Below are 20,813 nucleotides of genomic sequence, written 5' to 3' on the forward strand. Positions count from 1 at the left end.
TATTATATAAAATACTAAACTGATCTGGGATCAGGTTCCCCTTCTTATTTATTATTATATAAAATACTAAACTGATCTGGGATCAGGTTCCCATTCTTATTTATTATTATATAAAACACTAAACTGATCTGGGATCAGGTTCCCATTCTTATTTATTATTATATAAAACACTAAACTAATCTGGGATCAGGTTCCCATTCTTATTTATTATTATATAAAAGACTAAACTGATCTGGGATCAGGTTCCCATTCTTATTTATTATTATATAAAACACTAAACTAATCTGGGATCAGGTTCCCATTCTTATTTATTATTATATAAAAGACTAAACTGATCTGGGATCAGGTTCCCATTCTTATTTATTATTATATAAAACACTAAACTAATCTGGGATCAGGTTCCCATTCTTATTTATTATTATATAAAAGACTAAACTGATCTGGGATCAGGTTCCCATTCTTATTTATTATTATATAAAACACTAAACTAATCTGGGATCAGGTTCCCATTCTTATTTATTATTATATAAAAGACTAAACTGATCTGGGATCAGGTTCCCATTCTTATTTATTATTATATAAAACACTAAACTAATCTGGGATCAGGTTCCCATTCTTATTTATTATTATATAAAAGACTAAACTGATCTGGGATCAGGTTCCCATTCTTATTTATTATTATATAAAACACTAAACTAATCTGGGATCAGGTTCCCATTCTTATTTATTATTATATAAAAGACTAAACTGATCTGGGATCAGGTTCCCATTCTTATTTATTATTATATGAAACACTAAACTAATCTGGGATCAGGTTCCCATTCTTATTTATTATTATATAAAAGACTAAACTGATCTGGGATCAGGTTCCCATTCTTATTTATTATTATATAAAACACTAAACTAATCTGGGATCAGGTTCCCATTCTTATTTATTATTATATAAAAGACTAAACTGATCTGGGATCAGGTTCCCATTCTTATTTATTATTATATAAAACACTAAACTGATCTGGGATCAGGTTCCCATTCTTATGTATTATTATATAAAACACTAAACTGATCTGGGATCAGGTTTCCCTTCTTATTTATTATTATATATAATACTAAACTGATCATAGATCAGCACTCCTACAATGAAAGGCTTTCCTCCCTATGGCCCCTTCCTCCCATACAGTCTAGTGGAGGACTAGAGTAGCTCCCTATGGCCCCTTCCTCCCTATGGCCCCTTCCTCCCATACAGTCTAGTGGAGGACTAGAGTAACTCCCTATGGCCCCTTCCTCCCTATGGCCCCTTCCTCCCATACAGTCTAGTGGAGGACTAGAGTAGCTCCCTATGGCCCCTTCCTCCCATACAGTCTAGTGGAGGACTAGAGTAACTCCCTATGGCCCCTTCCTCCCATACAGTCTAGTGGAGGACTAGAGTAGCTCCCTATGGCCCCTTCCTCCCATACACTCTAGTGGAGGACTAGAGTAGATCCCTATGGCCCCTTCCTCCCTATGGCCCCTTCCTCCCATACAGTCTAGTGGAGGACTAGAGTAGCTCCCTATGGCCCCTTCCTCCCATACAGTCTAGTGGAGGACTAGAGTAGCTCCCTATGGCCCCTTCCTCCCTATGGCCCCTTCCTCCCATACAGTCTAGTGGAGGACTAGAGTAGCTCCCTATGGCCCCTTCCTCCCATACAGTCTAGTGGAGGACTAGAGTAGCTCCCTATGGCCCCTTCCTCCCTATGGCCCCTTCCTCCCATACACTCTAGTGGAGGACTAGAGTAGCTCCCTATGGCCCCTTCCTCCCTATGGCCCCTTCCTCCCATACAGTCTAGTGGAGGACTAGAGTAACTCCCTATGGCCCCTTCCTCCCTATGGCCCCTTCCTCCCATACAGTCTAGTGGAGGACTAGAGTAGCTCCCTATGGCCCCTTCCTCCCATACAGTCTAGTGGAGGACTAGAGTAACTCCCTATGGCCCCTTCCTCCCATACAGTCTAGTGGAGGACTAGAGTAGCTCCCTATGGCCCCTTCCTCCCATACACTCTAGTGGAGGACTAGAGTAGATCCCTATGGCCCCTTCCTCCCTATGGCCCCTTCCTCCCATACAGTCTAGTGGAGGACTAGAGTAGCTCCCTATGGCCCCTTCCTCCCATACAGTCTAGTGGAGGACTAGAGTAGCTCCCTATGGCCCCTTCCTCCCTATGGCCCCTTCCTCCCATACACTCTAGTGGAGGACTAGAGTAGCTCCCTATGGCCCCTTCCTCCCATACAGTCTAGTGGAGGACTAGAGTAGCTCCCTATGGCCCCTTCCTCCCTATGGCCCCTTCCTCCCATACACTCTAGTGGAGGACTAGAGTAGCTCCCTATGGCCCCTTCCTCCCTATGGCCCCTTCCTCCCATACACTCTAGTGGAGGACTAGAGTAGCTCCCTATGGCCCCTTCCTCCCTATGGCCCCTTCCTCCCATACACTCTAGTGGAGGACTAGAGTAGCTCCCTATGGCCCCTTCCTCCCATACAGTCTAGTGGAGGACTAGAGTAGCTCCCTATGGCCCCTTCCTCCCATACAGTCTAGTGGAGGACTAGAGTAGCTCCCTATGGCCCCTTCCTCCCTATGGCCCCTTCCTCCCATACAGTCTAGTGGAGGACTAGAGTAGCTCCCTATGTCCCCTTCCTCCCTATGGCCCCTTCCTCCCTATGGCCCCTTCCTCCCATTCACTCTAGTGGAGGACTAGAGTAGCTCCCTATGGCCCCTTCCTCCCTATGGCCCCTTCCTCCCATACAGTCTAGTGGAGGACTAGAGTAGCTCCCTATGGCCCCTTCCTCCCATACAGTCTAGTGGAGGACTAGAGTAGCTCCCTATGGCCCCTTCCTCCCTATGGCCCCTTCCTCCCTATGGCCCCTTCCTCCCATACAGTCTAGTGGAGGACTAGATTAGCTCTCTATGGCCCCTTCCTCCCATACAGTCTAGTGGAGGGCTAGAGTAGCTCTCTATGGCCCCTTCCTCCCATACAGTCTAGTGGAGGACTAGAGTAACTCCCTATGGCCCCTTCCTCCCTATGGCCCCTTCCTCCCTATGGCCCCTTCCTCCCATACAGTCTAGTGGAGGACTAGAGTAGCTCTCTATGGCCCCTTCCTCCCATACAGTCTAGTGGAGGACTAGAGTAGCTCCCTATGGCCCCTTCCTCCCATACAGTCTAGTGGAGGACTAGAGTAGCTCCCTATGGCCCCTTCCTCCCATACAGTCTAGTGGAGGACTAGAGTAGCTCCCTATGGCCCCTTCCTCCCATACAGTCTAGTGGAGGACTAGAGTAACTCCCTATGGCCCCTTCCTCCCATACAGTCTAGTGGAGGACTAGAGTAACTCCCTATGGCCCCTTCCTCCCATACAGTCTAGTGGAGGACTAGAGTAACTCCCTATGGCCCCTTCCTCCCATACAGTCTAGTGGAGGACTAGAGTAGCTCCCTATGGCCCCTCCCTCCCATACAGTCTAGTGGAGGACTAGAGTAGCTCCCTATGGCCCCTTCCTCCCATACAGTCTAGTGGAGGACTAGAGTAGCTCCCTATGGTCCCTTCCTCCCTATGGCCCCTTCCTCCCATACAGTCTAGTGGAGGACTAGAGTAGCTCCCTATGGCCCCTTCCTCCCATACACTCTAGTGGAGGACTAGAGTAGCTCCCTATGGCCCCTTCCTCCCTATGGCCCCTTCCTCCCATACAGTCTAGTGGAGGACTAGAGTAGCTCCCTATGGCCCCTTCCTCCCATACACTCTAGTGGAGGACTAGAGTAGCTCCCTATGGCCCCTTCCTCCCTATGGCCCCTTCCTCCCTATGGCCCCTTCCTCCCTATGGCCCCTTTCTCCCATACAGTCTAGTGGAGGACTAGAGTAACTCCCTATGGCCCCTTCCTCCCATACAGTCTAGTGGAGGACTAGAGTAGCTCCCTATGGCCCCTTCCTCCCTATGGCCCCTTCCTCCCTATGGCCCCTTCCTCCCTATGGCCCCTTCCTCCCATACAGTCTAGTGGAGGACTAGAGTAACTCCCTATGGCCCCTTCCTCCCATACAGTCTAGTGGAGGACTAGAGTAGCTCCCTATGGCCCCTTCCTCCCATACAGTCTAGTGGAGGACTAGAGTAACTCCCTATGGCCCCTTCCTCCCATACAGTCTAGTGGAGGACTAGAGTAGCTCCCTGTGGCCCCTTCCTCCCATACAGTCTAGTGGAGGACTAGAGTAGCTCCCTATGGCCCCTTCCTCCCATACAGTCTAGTGGAGGACTAGAGTAGCTCCCTATGGCCCCTTCCTCCCATACAGTCTAGTGGAGGACTAGAGTAGCTCCCTATGGCCCCTTCCTCCCTATGGCCCCTTCCTCCCATACAGTCTAGTAGAGGACTAGAGTAGCTCCCTATGGCCCCTTCCTCCCATACAGTCTAGTGGAGGACTAGAGTAGCTCCCTATGGTCCCTTCCTCCCTATGGCCCCTTCCTCCCTATGGCCCCTTCCTCCCATACAGTCTAGTGGAGGACTAGAGTAACTCCCTATGGCCCCTTCCTCCCTATGGCCCCTTCCTCCCTATGGCCCCTTCCTCCCATACAGTCTAGTGGAGGACTAGAGTAGCTCCCTATGGCCCCTTCCTCCCATACAGTCTAGTGGAGGACTAGAGTAGCTCCCTATGGCCCCTTCCTCCCTATGGCCCCTTCCTCCCATACAGTCTAGTGGAGGACTAGAGTAGCTCCCTATGGCCCCTTCCTCCCTATGGCCCCTTCCTCCCTATGGCCCCTTCCTCCCATACAGTCTAGTGGAGGACTAGAGTAACTCCCTATGGCCCCTTCCTCCCATACAGTCTAGTGGAGGACTAGAGTAGCTCCCTATGGCCCCTTCCTCCCATACAGTCTAGTGGAGGACTAGAGTAGCTCCCTATGGCCCCTTCCTCCCATACAGTCTAGTGGAGGACTAGAGTAGCTCCCTATGGCCCCTTCCTCCCTATGGCCCCTTCCTCCCATACAGTCTAGTAGAGGACTAGAGTAGCTCCCTATGGCCCCTTCCTCCCATACAGTCTAGTGGAGGACTAGAGTAGCTCCCTATGGTCCCTTCCTCCCTATGGCCCCTTCCTCCCTATGGCCCCTTCCTCCCATACAGTCTAGTGGAGGACTAGAGTAACTCCCTATGGCCCCTTCCTCCCTATGGCCCCTTCCTCCCTATGGCCCCGTCCTCCCCCTAGTGGAGGACTAGAGTAGCTCCCTATGGCCCCTTCCTCCCATACAGTCTAGTGGAGGACTAGAGTAGCTCCCTATGGCCCCTTCCTCCCTATGGCCCCTTCCTCCCATACAGTCTAGTGGAGGACTAGAGTAGCTCCCTATGGCCCCTTCCTCCCTATGGCCCCTTCCTCCCTATGGCCCCTTCCTCCCATACAGTCTAGTGGAGGACTAGAGTAACTCCCTATGGCCCCTTCCTCCCATACAGTCTAGTGGAGGACTAGAGTAGCTCCCTATGGCCCCTTCCTCCCATACAGTCTAGTGGAGGACTAGAGTAGCTCCCTATGGCCCCTTCCTCCCTATGGCCCCTTCCTCCCACACACTCTAGTGTTGTTTACACTGTGTTGTACTGTGACGGGGCCAATTAGGGCTTGTTGTTCCAGACCAGGGCATCGTTTACACTGTGTTGTACTGTGACGGGGCCAATTAGGGCTTGTTGTTCCAGACCAGGGTATTGTTTACACTGTGTTGTACTGTGACAGGGCCAGTTAGGGCTTGTTGTTCCAGACCAGGGCATCGTTTACACTGTGTTGTACTGTGACGGGGCCAGTTAGGGCTTGTTGTTCCAGACCAGGGCATCGTTTACACTGTGTTGTACTGTGACGGGGCCAATTAGGGCTTGTTGTTCCAGACCAGGGTATCGTTTACACTGTGTTGTACTGTGACGGGGCCAATTAGGGCTTGTTGTTCCAGACCAGGGTATCGTTTACACTGTGTTGTACTGTGACGGGGCCAGTTAGGGCTTGTTGTTCCAGACCAGGGTATCGTTTACACTGTGTTGTACTGTGACGGGGCCAGTTAGGGCTTGTTGTTCCAGACCAGGGTATTGTTTACACTGTGTTGTACTGTGACGGGGCCAGTTAGGGCTTGTTGTTCCAGACCAGGGTATTGTTTACACCGTGTTGTACTGTGACGGGGCCAGTTAGGGCTTGTTGCTCCAACTCCAGGGCATCGTTTACACTGTGTTATACTGTGACGGGGCCAATTAGTTCATTGTCATCGTGTGCAACCGGAGGCCCCAGGGAAACAGTACATTTACACTGAGTGGACAAAACATTATGAACACCGGCTCTGTCCATGACATAGACTGACCAGGTGAATCCAGGTGAAAGATATGATCCATTATTGATGTCACCTCTTAAATCCACTTCAATCAGTGTAGATGAAGGGGAGGAGACGGGTTAAAGAAGGATTTTTAAGCCTTGAACCAATAGAGACGTGTGTTTGCCCATTCAGAGGGTGAAAGGGCAAGACATAATATTGAAGTGCTTTTGAACGGGGTATGGTAGTAGGTGTCAGGTGCACCGGTTTGAGAGTCAATAACTGCAACGCGGCTGGGTTTTTCACACTCAACAGTTTCCCGTGTGTATCAAGAATGATCCACCACCCAAAGGACATCCAGCCTTCTGGTGTCCAAGGTAACCAGAGCAGGCAAATCAGATTTGACACACACACAGGCGCACACACACACACACACACACACACACACACACACACACACACACACACACACACACACTGCAGAGCCTCCACCTATTTGGCCTTCTATCCTACACAAGTCTATGCTGGGACTAGCAGACTGCCTCCACCTATGTGTGTGCATGTCTATGCGCGTACGCATATGTCTGTGCGTGTGTGTACGTAACTATACGTGCTGCGTACGTGTGTGTGTGTGTGTGTGTGTGTGTCTGTGTGAGAGTGAGAGATAATACAAGCCAGTGTTGTAACATGATGTGATTATTTAGTAGTGGGATGCTTCTAAGCCCATGTTTTGATGTTAACAGTTAGCTTGTTGTATTCACTGGGGCTAATGCTACTGTTGCTATGGAGCTTGTTGTATTCACTGGGGCTAATGCTGCTGTTGCTATGGAGCTGGTGTTATTCACTGGGGCTAATGCTGCTGTTGCTATGGAGCTGGTGTTATTCACTGGGGCTAATGCTGCTGTTGCTATGGAGCTGGTGTTATTCACTGGGGCTAATGCTGCTGTTGCTATGGAGCTGGTGTTATTCACTGGGGCTAATGCTGCTGTTGCTATGGAGCTGGTGTTATTCACTGGGGCTAATGCTGCTGTTGCTATGGAGCTGGTGTTATTCACTGGGGCTAATGCTGCTGTTGCTATGGAGCTGGTGTTATTCACTGGGGCTAATGCTGCTGTTGCTATGGAGCTGGTGTGTATTCACTGGGGCTAATGCTGCTGTTGCTATGGAGCTGGTGTGTATTCACTGGGGCTAATGCTGCTGTTGCTATGGAGCTTGGTGATATTCACTGGGGCTAATGCTGCTGTTGCTATGGAGCTGGTGTGTATTCACTGGGGCTAATGCTGCTGTTGCTATGGAGCTGGTGTGTATTCACTGGGGCTAATGCTGCTGTTACTATGGAGCTTGTTGTATTCACTGGGGCTAATGCTGCTGTTACTATGGAGCTTGTTGTATTCACTAGGGCTAACGCTGCTGTTGCTATGGAGCTTGTTGTATTCACTGGGGCTAATGCTGCTGTTACTATGGAGCTTGTTGTATTCACTGGGGCTAATGCTGCTGTTGCTATGGAGCTTGTTGTATTCACTGGGGCTAATGCTGCTGTTGCTATGGAGCTGGTGTTATTCACTGGGGCTAATGCTGCTGTTGCTATGGAGCTTGTTGTATTCACTGGGGCTAATGCTGCTGTTACTATGGAGCTTGTTGTATTCACTGGGGCTAACGCTGCTGTTACTATGGAGCTTGTTGTATTCACTGGGGCTAACGCTGCTGTTACTATGGAGCTTGTTGTATTCACTAGGGCTAACGCTGCTGTTGCTATGGAGCTTGTTGTATTCACTGGGGCTAATGCTGCTGTTGCTATGGAGCTTGTTGTATTCACTGGGGCTAATGCTGCTGTTACTATGGAGCTTGTTGTATTCACGGGGGCTAATTGCTGCTGTTGCTATGGAGGCAGATCAGAATAGAAGTCTAGTCATTGTCAGGGATGAGTATTTCACCACATCATTGACTCTGTATAGTACCCACTAAGAGAGGCAGATATGGTTTACAGACTCTTGTTGAGATGTGAATGACCAAAGTGTACACAGTACACTAAGTACAAAGTTAGTTATATAAATGCTTAGTTGCTAGGTAAACGTTAGATATAAAATGTGAGTTCTCGGACTGCCCAAAGTGAGCCAGCTAGATAGACGTACTGAGGTACAGGATACGTGTGTAAACAGAGTCGGTGTCCCAGCAGACAGACATACAGAGGACCAGCCAGCCAGAGACATGATGTATAAATCAGATTGTTTAAACTCACTGAGGTAGAAGTGGAAGCAGAGTAGATGTCCCAGCAGCAGAGCAGAGAGCAGGCCCAGGGCGATGGTGATGCCAGCCAGGGCAGGGATGGCTGGGCCTGCTGTGGAGACCGGAGCCACGGGCAGGAAAACAAACCACACCACCGTCTCATTCTTCACTGCGAGGGGGACAAGGCAGGGACATCAGCACAGACTTCAGGAGTGGACACAGAGAGCTAGTCTTGTATCTTTACTTCCTTATTTCTCCAGGTATTTCTCTATCAGGTACCAGGGTTTACCTTGGAAGTGTTTATTAGTACCAGGGTTTACCTTGGAAGTGTTTATCAGTACCAGTTACCAGGGTTTACCTTGGAAGTGTTTATCAGTACCAGGGTTTACCTTGGAAGTGTTTATCAGTACCAGGGTTTACCTTGGAAGTGTTTTATCAGTACCAGGGTTTACCTTGGAAGTGTTTATCAGTACCAGGGTTTACCTTGGAAGTGTTTATCAGTACCAGGTACCAGGGTTTACCTTGGAAGTGTTTATCAGTACCAGAGTTTACCTTGGAAGTGTTTATCAGTACCAGTTACCAGGGTTTACCTTGGAAGTGTTTATCAGTACCAGGGTTTACCTTGGAAGTGTTTATCAGTACCAGGGTTTACCTTGGAAGTGTTTATCAGTACCAGGTACCAGGGTTTACCTTGGAAGTGTTTATCAGTACCAGGGTTTACCTTGGAAGTGTTTATCAGTGCCAGGGTTTACCTTGGAAGTGTTTATCAGTACCAGGGTTTACCTTGGAAGTGTTTATCAGTACCAGGGTTTACCTTGGAAGTGTTTATCAGTACCAGGGTTTACCTTGGAAGTGTTTATCAGTACCAGGGTTTACCTTGGAAGTGTTTATCAGTGCCAGGGTTTACCTTGGAAGTGTTTATCAGTACCAGGGTTTACCTTGGAAGTGTTTATCAGTACCAGGGTTTACCTTGGAAGTGTTTATCAGTACCAGGGTTTACCTTGGAAGTGTTTATCAGTACCAGGGTTTACCTTGGAAGTGTTTATCAGTACCAGTTACCAGGGTTTACCTTGGAAGTGTTTATCAGTACCAGGGTTTACCTTGGAAGTGTTTATCAGTGCGCAGCTTTGAGGGGTCCAAGAAGAACTCAATGAAGATGTAACTGGCGATGACCACCACCAGGCAAATACCCAGCAGAGCAGAGATCACACTGTTCAGGAAGAGCCTGGGGTAGAGAGAGAGAGGATAGGGTACATGAACACAGAGATCACACTGTTCAGGAAGAGCCTGGGGTAGAGAGAGAGAGGATAGGGTACATGAACACAGAGATCACACTGTTCAGGAAGAGTCTGAGGTAGAGAGAGGATAGGGTACATGAACACAGAGAGCACACTGTTCAGGAAGAGTCTGGGGTAGAGAGAGAGGTTAGGGTACATGAACACAGAGATCACACTGTTCAGGTAGAGACTGGGGTAGAGAGAGAGGTTAGGGTACATGAACACAGAGATCACACTGTTCAGGAAGAGTCTGGGGTAGAGAGAGAGGTTAGGGTACATGAACACAGAGATCACACTGTTCAGGTAGAGACTGGGGTAGAGAGAGAGGAGAGGGTACATGAACACAGAGATCACACTGTTCAGGTAGAGCCTGGGGTAGAGAGAGAGGATAGGGTACATGAACAGAGAGATCACACTGTTCAGGAAGAGCCTGGGGTAGAGAGAGGATAGGGTACATGAACACAGAGATCACACTGTTCAGGAAGAGCCTGGGGTAGAGAGAGGATAGGGTACATGAACACAGAGATCACACTGTTCAGGAAGAGCCTGGGGTAGAGAGAGAGGATAGGGTACATGAACACAGAGATCACACTGTTCAGGAAGAGTCTGAGGTAGAGAGAGAATAGGGTACATGAACACAGAGATCACACTGTTCAGGAAGAGTCTGGGGTAGAGAGAGAGGTTAGGGTACATGAACACAGAGATCACACTGTTCAGGTAGGGACTGGGGTAGAGAGAGAGGAGAGGGTACATGAACACAGAGATCACACTGTTCAGGTAGAGCCTGGGGTAGAGAGAGAGGATAGGGTACATGAACACAGAGATCACACTGTTCAGGAAGAGTCTGAGGTAGAGAGAGGAGAGGGTACATGAACACAGAGATCACACTGTTCAGGAAGAGCCTGGGGTAGAGAGAGAGGATAGGGTACATGAACACAGAGATCACACTGTTCAGGAAGAGTCTGGGGTAGAGAGAGAGGTTAGGGTACATGAACACAGAGATCACACTGTTCAGGTAGAGACTGGGGTAGAGAGAGAGGAGAGGGTACATGAACACAGAGATCACACTGTTCAGGTAGAGCCTGGGGTAGAGAGAGAGGATAGGGTACATGAACAGAGAGATCACACTGTTCAGGAAGAGCCTGGGGTAGAGAGAGGATAGGGTACATGAACACAGAGATCACACTGTTCAGGAAGAGCCTGGGGTAGAGAGAGGATAGGGTACATGAACACAGAGATCACACTGTTCAGGGAGAGTCTGAGGTAGAGAGAGAGGATAGGGTACATGAACACAGAGATCACACTGTTCAGGAAGAGCCTGGGGTAGAGAGAGGATAGGGTACATGAACACAGAGATCACACTGTTCAGGAAGAGCCTGGGGTAGAGAGAGAGATAGGTTAGGGTACATGAACACAGAGATCACACTGTTCAGGAAGAGCCTGGGGTAGAGAGAGAGAGGATAGGGTACATGAACACAGAGATCACACTGTTCAGGAAGAGTCTGGGGTAGAGAGAGAGAGGATAGGGTACATGAACACAGAGATCACACTGTTCAGGAAGAGTCTGGGGTAGAGAGAGAGGTTAGGGTACATGAACACAGAGATCACACTGTTCAGGAAGAGTCTGGGGTAGAGAGAGAGGAGAGGGTACATGAACACAGAGATCACACTGTTCAGGTAGAGCCTGGGGTAGAGAGAGGGGATAGGGTACATGAACACAGAGATCACACTGTTCAGGAAGAGCCTGGGGTAGAGAGAGGATAGGGTACATGAACACAGAGATCACACTGTTCAGGAAGAGCCTGGGGTAGAGAGAGGATAGGGTACATGAACACAGAGATCACACTGTTCAGGAAGAGCCTGGGGTAGAGAGAGAGAGGATAGGGTACATGAACACAGAGATCACACTGTTCAGGAAGAGCCTGGGGTAGAGAGAGAGAGGAGAGGGTACATGAACACAGAGATCACACTGTTCAGGAAGAGCCTGGGGTAGAGAGAGAGGATAGGGTACATGAACACAGAGATCACACTGTTCAGGAAGAGCCTGGGGTAGAGAGAGAGAGGATAGGGTACATGAACACAGAGATCACACTGTTCAGGAAGAGCCTGGGGTAGAGAGAGAGGATAGGGTACATGAACACAGAGATCACACTGTTCAGGAAGAGTCTGGGGTAGAGAGAGAGGAGAGGGTACATGAACACAGAGATCACACTGTTCAGGAAGAGCCTGGGGTAGAGAGAGAGAGGATAGGGTACATGAACACAGAGATCACACTGTTCAGGTAGAGCCTGGGGTAGAGAGAGAGGGGATAGGGTACATGAACACAGAGATCACACTGTTCAGGAAGAGCCTGGGGTAGAGAGAGAGAGGATAGGGTACATGAACACAGAGATCACACTGTTCAGGAAGAGCCTGGGGTAGAGAGAGGGGATAGGGTACATGAACACAGAGATCACACTGTTCAGGAAGAGCCTGGGGTAGAGAGAGAGGAGAGGGTACATGAACACAGAGATCACACTGTTCAGGAAGAGTCTGGGGTAGAGAGAGAGAGGGTAGGGTACATGAACACAGAGTGATGGGAGGTTAGGATATGATATATTGTCTATACCAGCTATATTAGTGAGGGGTGAAAAAGGCAACAATAAAGCTTTGAGCATGTTCAGACACTATGGATAGTTACATACTTTGAAGTGAACACTACGGATAGTTACATACTTTGAAGTGAACACTATGGATAGCTACATACTTTGAAGTGAACACTATGGATAGTTACATACTTTGAAGTGAACACTATGGATAGCTACATACTTTGAAGTGAACACTACGGATAGTTACATACTTTGAAGTGAACACTATGGATAGTTACATACTTTGAAGTGAACACTACGGATAGCTACATACTTTGAAGTGAACACTATGGATAGCTACATACTTTGAAGTGAACACTACGGATAGTTACATACTTTGAAGTGAACACTATGGATAGCTACATACTTTGAAGTGAACACTACGGATAGTTACATACTTTGAAGTGAACACTATGGATAGTTACATACTTTGAAGTGAACACTATGGATAGCTACATACTTTGAAGTGAACACTACGGATAGTTACATACTTTGAAGTGAACACTATGGATAGTTACATACTTTGAAGTGAACACTATGGATAGTTACATACTTTGAAGTGAACACTATGGATAGTTACATACTTTGAAGTGAACACTATGGATAGCTACATACTTTGAAGTGAACACTACGGATAGTTACATATTTGAAGTGAACACTATGGATAGTTACATACTTTGAAGTGAACACTACGGATAGCTACATACTTTGAAGTGAACACTACGGATAGTTACATACTTTGAAGTGAACACTACGGCTAGTTACATACTTTGAAGTGAACACTACGGCTAGTTACATACTTTGAAGTGAACACTATGGATAGTTACATACTTTGAAGTGAACACTACGGATAGCTACATACTTTGAAGTGAACACTACGGCTAGTTACATACTTTGAAGTGAACACTACGGATAGCTACATACTTTGAAGTGAACACTATGGATAGTTACATACTTTGAAGTGAACACTATGGATAGCTACATACTTTGAAGTGAACACTATGGATAGTTACATACTTTGAAGTGAACACTACGGATAGCTACATACTTTGAAGTGAACACTACGGATAGTTACATACTTTGAAGTGAACACTACGGCTAGTTACATACTTTGAAGTGAACACTACGGCTAGTTACATACTTTGAAGTGAACACTATGGATAGTTACATACTTTGAAGTGAACACTATGGATAGTTACATACTTTGAAGTGAACACTACGGCTAGCTACATACTTTGAAGTGAACACTACGGCTAGTTACATACTTTGAAGTGAACACTACGGATAGTTACATACTTTGAAGTGAACACTACGGATAGTTACATACTTTGAAGTGAACACTACGGATAGCTACATACTTTGAAGTGAACACTACGGATAGTTACATACTTTGAAGTGAACACTACGGCTAGTTACATACTTTGAAGTGAACACTACGGCTAGTTACATACTTTGAAGTGAACACTATGGATAGTTACATACTTTGAAGTGAACACTACGGATAGTTACATACTTTGAAGTGAACACTACGGATAGTTACATACTTTGAAGTGAACACTATGGATAGCTACATACTTTGAAGTGAACACTACGGCTAGTTACATACTTTGAAGTGAACACTACGGCTAGTTACATACTTTGAAGTGAACACTATGGATAGTTACATACTTTGAAGTGAACACTACGGATAGTTACATACTTTGAAGTGAACACTATGGATAGCTACATACTTTGAAGTGAACACTACGGATAGTTACATACTTTGAAGTGAACACTATGGATAGCTACATACTTTGAAGTGAACACTACGGCTAGTAACATACTTTGAAGTGAACACTACGGCTAGTTACATACTTTGAAGTGAACACTACGGCTAGTAACATACTTGTATACAATCCAATACTGTGTCGAGGTGGAGATTAGGAGAGAGGGAGAGAGACAGGCAGAGAGAGAGAGAGAGAGAGAGGCAGAGAGAGAGAGAGGCAGAGAGAGAGAGAGACAGGCAGAGAGAGAGACAGGCAGAGAGAGAGAGAGATAGAGAGAGAGAGAGAGAGAGAGAGAGAGAGAGAGAGAGAGAGAGAGAGAGAGAGAGAGAGAGAGAGAGAGAGAGAGAGAGAGAGAGAGAGAGAGACAGACAGACACACAGACAGAGAGAGAGAGAGAGAGATACTGACCAGTAATTCCTGCTCCCCACACAGTTGTTGAGCCACCTGCAGTGATGGTCAAAACTAGCAACACACTTGTTACAGGCACTGCAGTGTTTGGATTTGGGCCCCCTGCAACACACCAGACATGTCTCAGTAGAGAAACACATATTCATACACAATGTGACTGGCCCTGAACACTACAGACCCCCAGGGCAGGGCCGTTTCTCCTCACTCATGACAGATGATGAGGTGATCACTAGGTGACATTTCTCTGTGAGGCTTTACAAAGAGAGTACTTACACGTCTACTTCACAGAGGTGATATTTCTCTGTGAGGTTCTACAAAGAGTACTCACACGTCTACTTCACAGAGGTGATATTTCTCTGTGAGGTTCTACAAAGAGAGTACTCACACGTCTACTTCACAGAGGTGATATTTCTCTGTGAGGTTCTACAAAGAGAGTACTCACACGTCTACTTCACAGAGGTGATATTTCTCTGTGAGGCTCTACAAAGAGAGTACTCACACAGCTACTTCACAGAGGTGATATTTCTCTGTGAGGCTGTCTACTTCACAGAGGTGATATTTCTCTGTGAGGCTCTACAAAGAGAGTACTCACACGTCTACTTCACAGAGGTGATATTTCTCTGTGAGGCTGTCTACTTCACAGAGGTGATATTTCTCTGTGAGGCTTTACAAAGAGAGTACTCACACGTCTACTTCACAGAGGTGATATTTCTCTGTGAGGCTTTACAAAGAGAGTACTCACACGTCTACTTCACAGAGGTAGCAGTGGCAGTTCTCGATGACGTGGGCATGTTTTGTGCGGTCGAACACGGGCACGGGTCCGTGGTAGCTCTTGGCCCTGACGTTGTAGTCCGCGGGGTCGACGGAAACCGCCATCAGGTGGACAAACAGGTGACACACAAACATGATGCCCGTGCACTGGAGACGGGAGGCAGTTAAGGACCTGGTCCTGCATACTGTAGTTGTATAGCGCCAATACTAACAGAACAGGGTGCTTTATGGACAGTCTGTCAGTAACAGTAGGGTTAGCTTCATTCTACTCCATCATGTCAGTTCAAATAGTACCCAATAGGAACAGAGGATTCATACTACCCAATAGGAACAGAGGATTCATACTACCCAATAGGAACAGAGGATTCATACTACCCAATAGGAACAGAGGATCCATACTACCCAATAGGAACAGAGGATTCATACTACCCAATAGGAACAGAGGTTACATACTACCCAATAGGAACAGAGGATTCATACTACCCAATAGGAACAGAGGATTCATACTACCCAATAGGAACAGAGGATTCATACTACCCAATAGGAACAGAGGATTCATACTACCCAATAGGAACAGAGGATTCATACTACCCAATAGGAACAGAGGATTCATACTACCCAATAGGAACAGAGGATTCATACTACCCAATAGGAACAGAGGATTCATACTACCCAATAGGAACAGAGGATACCAATACGTTGTTGGTCGTAGGTTTGAGGACCTCATTTAGTTGACTTCAGTTGAAATTGATCTGACCCCATTTTAGTTGACAATAGTTGAAATGTAACTGACCCCAACCCTGTAGACAACAGATGAAATGTAACTGACCCCAACCCTGTAGACAACAGATGAAATGTAACTGACCCCAACCCTGTAGACAACAGATGAAATGTAACTGACCCCAACCCTGTAGACAACAGATGAAATGTAACTGACCCCAACCCTGTAGACAACAGATGAAATGTAACTGACCCCAACCCTGTAGACAACAGATGAAATGTAACTGACCCCAACCCTGTAGACAACAGATGAAATGTAACTGACCCCAACCCTGTAGATAACAGATGAAATGTAACTGACCCCAACCCTGTAGACAACAGATGAAATGTAACTGACCCCAACCCTGTAGACAACAGATGAAATGTAACTGACCCCAACCCTGTAGATAACAGATGAAATGTAACTGACCCCAACCCTGTAGACAACAGATGAAATGTAACTGACCCCAACCCTGTAGATAACAGATGAAATGTAACTGACCCCAACCCTGTAGATAACAGATGAAATGTAACTGACCCCAACCCTGTAGACAACAGATGAAATGTAACTGACCCCAACCCTGTAGATAACAGATGAAATGTAACTGACCCCAACCCTGTAGATAACAGATGAAATGGAACTGACCCCAACCCTGTAGACAACAGATGAAATGTAACTGACCCCAACCCTGTAGATAACAGTTGAAATGTAACTGACCCCAACCCTGTAGATAACAGTTGAAATGTAACTGACCCCAACCCTGTAGACAACAGATGAAATGTAACTGACCCCTTTTAGTTGACAAGAGATGAAATGTAACTGACCCCAAACCTGTAGACAACAGATGAAATGTAACTGACCCCAACCCTGTAGATAACAGATGAAATGTAACTGACCCCAACCCTGTAGATAACAGATGAAATGTAACTGACCCCAACCCTGTAGACAACAGATGAAATGTAACTGACCCCAACCCTGTAGACAACAGATGAAATGTAACTGACCCCAACCCTGTAGACAACAGATGAAATGTAACTGACCCCAACCCTGTAGACAACAGATGAAATGTAACTGACCCCAACCCTGTAGACAACAGATGAAATGTAACTGACCCCAACCCTGTAGATAACAGATGAAATGTAACTGACCCCAACCCTGTAGATAACAGATGAAATGTAACTGACCCCAACCCTGTAGACAACAGATGAAATGTAACTGACCCCAACCCTGTAGACAACAGATGAAATGTAACTGACCCCAACCCTGTAGATAACAGTTGAAATGTAACTGACCCCAACCCTGTAGATAACAGATGAAATGTAACTGACCCCAACCCTGTAGATAACAGATGAAATGTAACTGACCCCAACCCTGTAGATAACAGATGAAATGTAACTGACCCCAACCCTGTAGATAACAGATGAAATGTAACTGACCCCAACCCTGTAGATAACAGATGAAATGTAACTGACCCCAACCCTGTAGATAACAGATGAAATGTAACTGACCCCAACCCTGTAGATAACAGATGAAATGTAACTGACCCCAACCCTGTAGATAACAGATGAAATGTAACTGACCCCAACCCTGTAGACAACAGATGAAATGTAACTGACCCCAACCCTGTAGATAACAGATGAAATGTAACTGACCCCAACCCTGTAGACAACAGATGAAATGTAACTGACCCCAACCCTGTAGACAACAGATGAAATGTAACTGACCCCAACCCTGTAGACAACAGATGAAATGTAACTGACCCCAACCCTGTAGATAACAGATGAAATGTAACTGACCCCAACCCTGTAGACAACAGATTAAATGTAACTGACCCCAACCCTGTAGACAACAGATGAAATGTAACTGACCCCAACCCTGTAGATAACAGTTGAAATGTAACTGACCCCAACCCTGTAGACAACAGATGAAATGTAACTGACCCCAACCCTGTAGACAACAGATGAAATGTAACTGACCCCAACCCTGTAGATAACAGATGAAATGTAACTGACCCCAACCCTGTAGATAACAGATGAAATGTAACTGACCCCAACCCTGTAGACAACAGATGAAATGTAACTGACCCCAACCCTGTAGATAACAGATGAAATGTAACTGACCCCAACCCTGTAGACAACAGATGAAATGTAACTGACCCCAACCCTGTAGATAACAGATGAAATGTAACTGACCCCAACCCTGTAGACAACAGATGAAATGTAACTGACCCCAACCCTGTAGACAACAGATGAAATGTAACTGACCCCAACCCTGTAGACAACAGATGAAATGTAACTGACCCCAACCCTGTAGACAACAGATGAAATGTAACTGACCCCAACCCTGTAGACAACAGATGAAATGTAACTGACCCCAACCCTGTAGATAACAGATGAAATGTAACTGACCCCAACCCTGTAGATAACAGATGAAATGTAACTGACCCCAACCCTGTAGATAACAGATGAAATGTAACTGACCCCAACCCTGTAGACAACAGATGAAATGTAACTGACCCCAACCCTGTAGATAACAGATGAAATGTAACTGACCCCAACCCTGTAGACAACAGATGAAATGTAACTGACCCCAACCCTGTAGATAACAGATGAAATGTAACTGACCCCAACCCTGTAGATAACAGATGAAATGTAACTGACCCCAACCCTGTAGACAACAGATGAAATGTAACTGACCCCAACCCTGTAGATAACAGATGAAATGTAACTGACCCCAACCCTGTAGATAACAGATGAAATGGAACTGACCCCAACCCTGTAGACAACAGATGAAATGTAACTGACCCCAACCCTGTAGATAACAGTTGAAATGTAACTGACCCCAACCCTGTAGATAACAGTTGAAATGTAACTGACCCCAACCCTGTAGACAACAGATGAAATGTAACTGACCCCTTTTAGTTGACAAGAGATGAAATGTAACTGACCCCAAACCTGTAGACAACAGATGAAATGTAACTGACCCCAACCCTGTAGATAACAGATGAAATGTAACTGACCCCAACCCTGTAGATAACAGATGAAATGTAACTGACCCCAACCCTGTAGACAACAGATGAAATGTAACTGACCCCAACCCTGTAGACAACAGATGAAATGTAACTGACCCCAACCCTGTAGACAACAGATGAAATGTAACTGACCCCAACCCTGTAGACAACAGATGAAATGTAACTGACCCCAACCCTGTAGACAACAGATGAAATGTAACTGACCCCAACCCTGTAGATAACAGATGAAATGTAACTGACCCCAACCCTGTAGATAACAGATGAAATGTAACTGACCCCAACCCTGTAGACAACAGATGAAATGTAACTGACCCCAACCCTGTAGACAACAGATGAAATGTAACTGACCCCAACCCTGTAGATAACAGTTGAAATGTAACTGACCCCAACCCTGTAGATAACAGATGAAATGTAACTGACCCCAACCCTGTAGATAACAGATGAAATGTAACTGACCCCAACCCTGTAGATAACAGATGAAATGTAACTGACCCCAACCCTGTAGATAACAGATGAAATGTAACTGACCCCAACCCTGTAGATAACAGATGAAATGTAACTGACCCCAACCCTGTAGATAACAGATGAAATGTAACTGACCCCAACCCTGTAGACAACAGATGAAATGTAACTGACCCCAACCCTGTAGACAACAGATGAAATGTAACTGACCCCAACCCTGTAGATAACAGATGAAATGTAACTGACCCCAACCCTGTAGACAACAGATGAAATGTAACTGACCCCAACCCTGTAGACAACAGATGAAATGTAACTGACCCCAACCCTGTAGACAACAGATGAAATGTAACTGACCCCAACCCTGTAGATAACAGATGAAATGTAACTGACCCCAACCCTGTAGACAACAGATGAAATGTAACTGACCCCAACCCTGTAGATAACAGATGAAATGTAACTGACCCCAACCCTGTAGACAACAGATTAAATGTAACTGACCCCAACCCTGTAGACAACAGATGAAATGTAACTGACCCCAACCCTGTAGATAACAGTTGAAATGTAACTGACCCCAACCCTGTAGACAACAGATGAAATGTAACTGACCCCAACCCTGTAGACAACAGATGAAATGTAACTGACCCCAACCCTGTAGATAACAGATGAAATGTAACTGACCCCAACCCTGTAGATAACAGATGAAATGTAACTGACCCCAACCCTGTAGACAACAGATGAAATGTAACTGACCCCAACCCTGTAGATAACAGATGAAATGTAACTGACCCCAACCCTGTAGACAACAGATGAAATGTAACTGACCCCAACCCTGTAGACAACAGATGAAATGTAACTGACCCCAACCCTGTAGACAACAGATGAAATGTAACTGACCCCAACCCTGTAGACAACAGATGAAATGTAACTGACCCCAACCCTGTAGATAACAGATGAAATGTAACTGACCCCAACCCTGTAGATAACAGATGAAATGTAACTGACCCCAACCCTGTAGACAACAGATGAAATGTAACTGACCCCAACCCTGTAGATAACAGATGAAATGTAACTGACCCCAACCCTGTAGACAACAGATGAAATGTAACTGACCCCAACCCTGTAGACAACAGATGAAATGTAACTGACCCCAACCCTGTAGACAACAGATGAAATGTAACTGACCCCAACCCTGTAGATAACAGTTG

General features: G+C 46.3%; 1 protein-coding gene across 3 annotated transcripts in view; it reads right to left on the reverse strand.

Annotated features, from left to right (window-relative positions):
- zdhhc1 (zinc finger DHHC-type containing 1) overlaps positions 1-20,813 on the reverse strand; it is a 66,632-nt gene that overhangs the window by 39,989 nt on the left and 5,830 nt on the right. For all 3 annotated transcript variants that reach the window (XM_071400423.1, XM_071400422.1, XM_071400420.1), the window contains exons 3-6: positions 15,327-15,502; positions 14,585-14,686; positions 9,607-9,731; positions 8,520-8,675 (exon numbers count right to left, since the gene is read on the reverse strand). In XM_071400423.1, the coding sequence (XP_071256524.1) occupies positions 8,520-8,675; positions 9,607-9,731; positions 14,585-14,686; positions 15,327-15,502 (559 nt within the window). The remainder of the gene's footprint in view (positions 1-8,519; positions 8,676-9,606; positions 9,732-14,584; positions 14,687-15,326; positions 15,503-20,813) is intronic.

Source organism: Salvelinus alpinus, chromosome 5, assembly GCF_045679555.1.
Source record: "Salvelinus alpinus chromosome 5, SLU_Salpinus.1, whole genome shotgun sequence".
Lineage (NCBI taxonomy): Eukaryota > Metazoa > Chordata > Actinopteri > Salmoniformes > Salmonidae > Salvelinus > Salvelinus alpinus.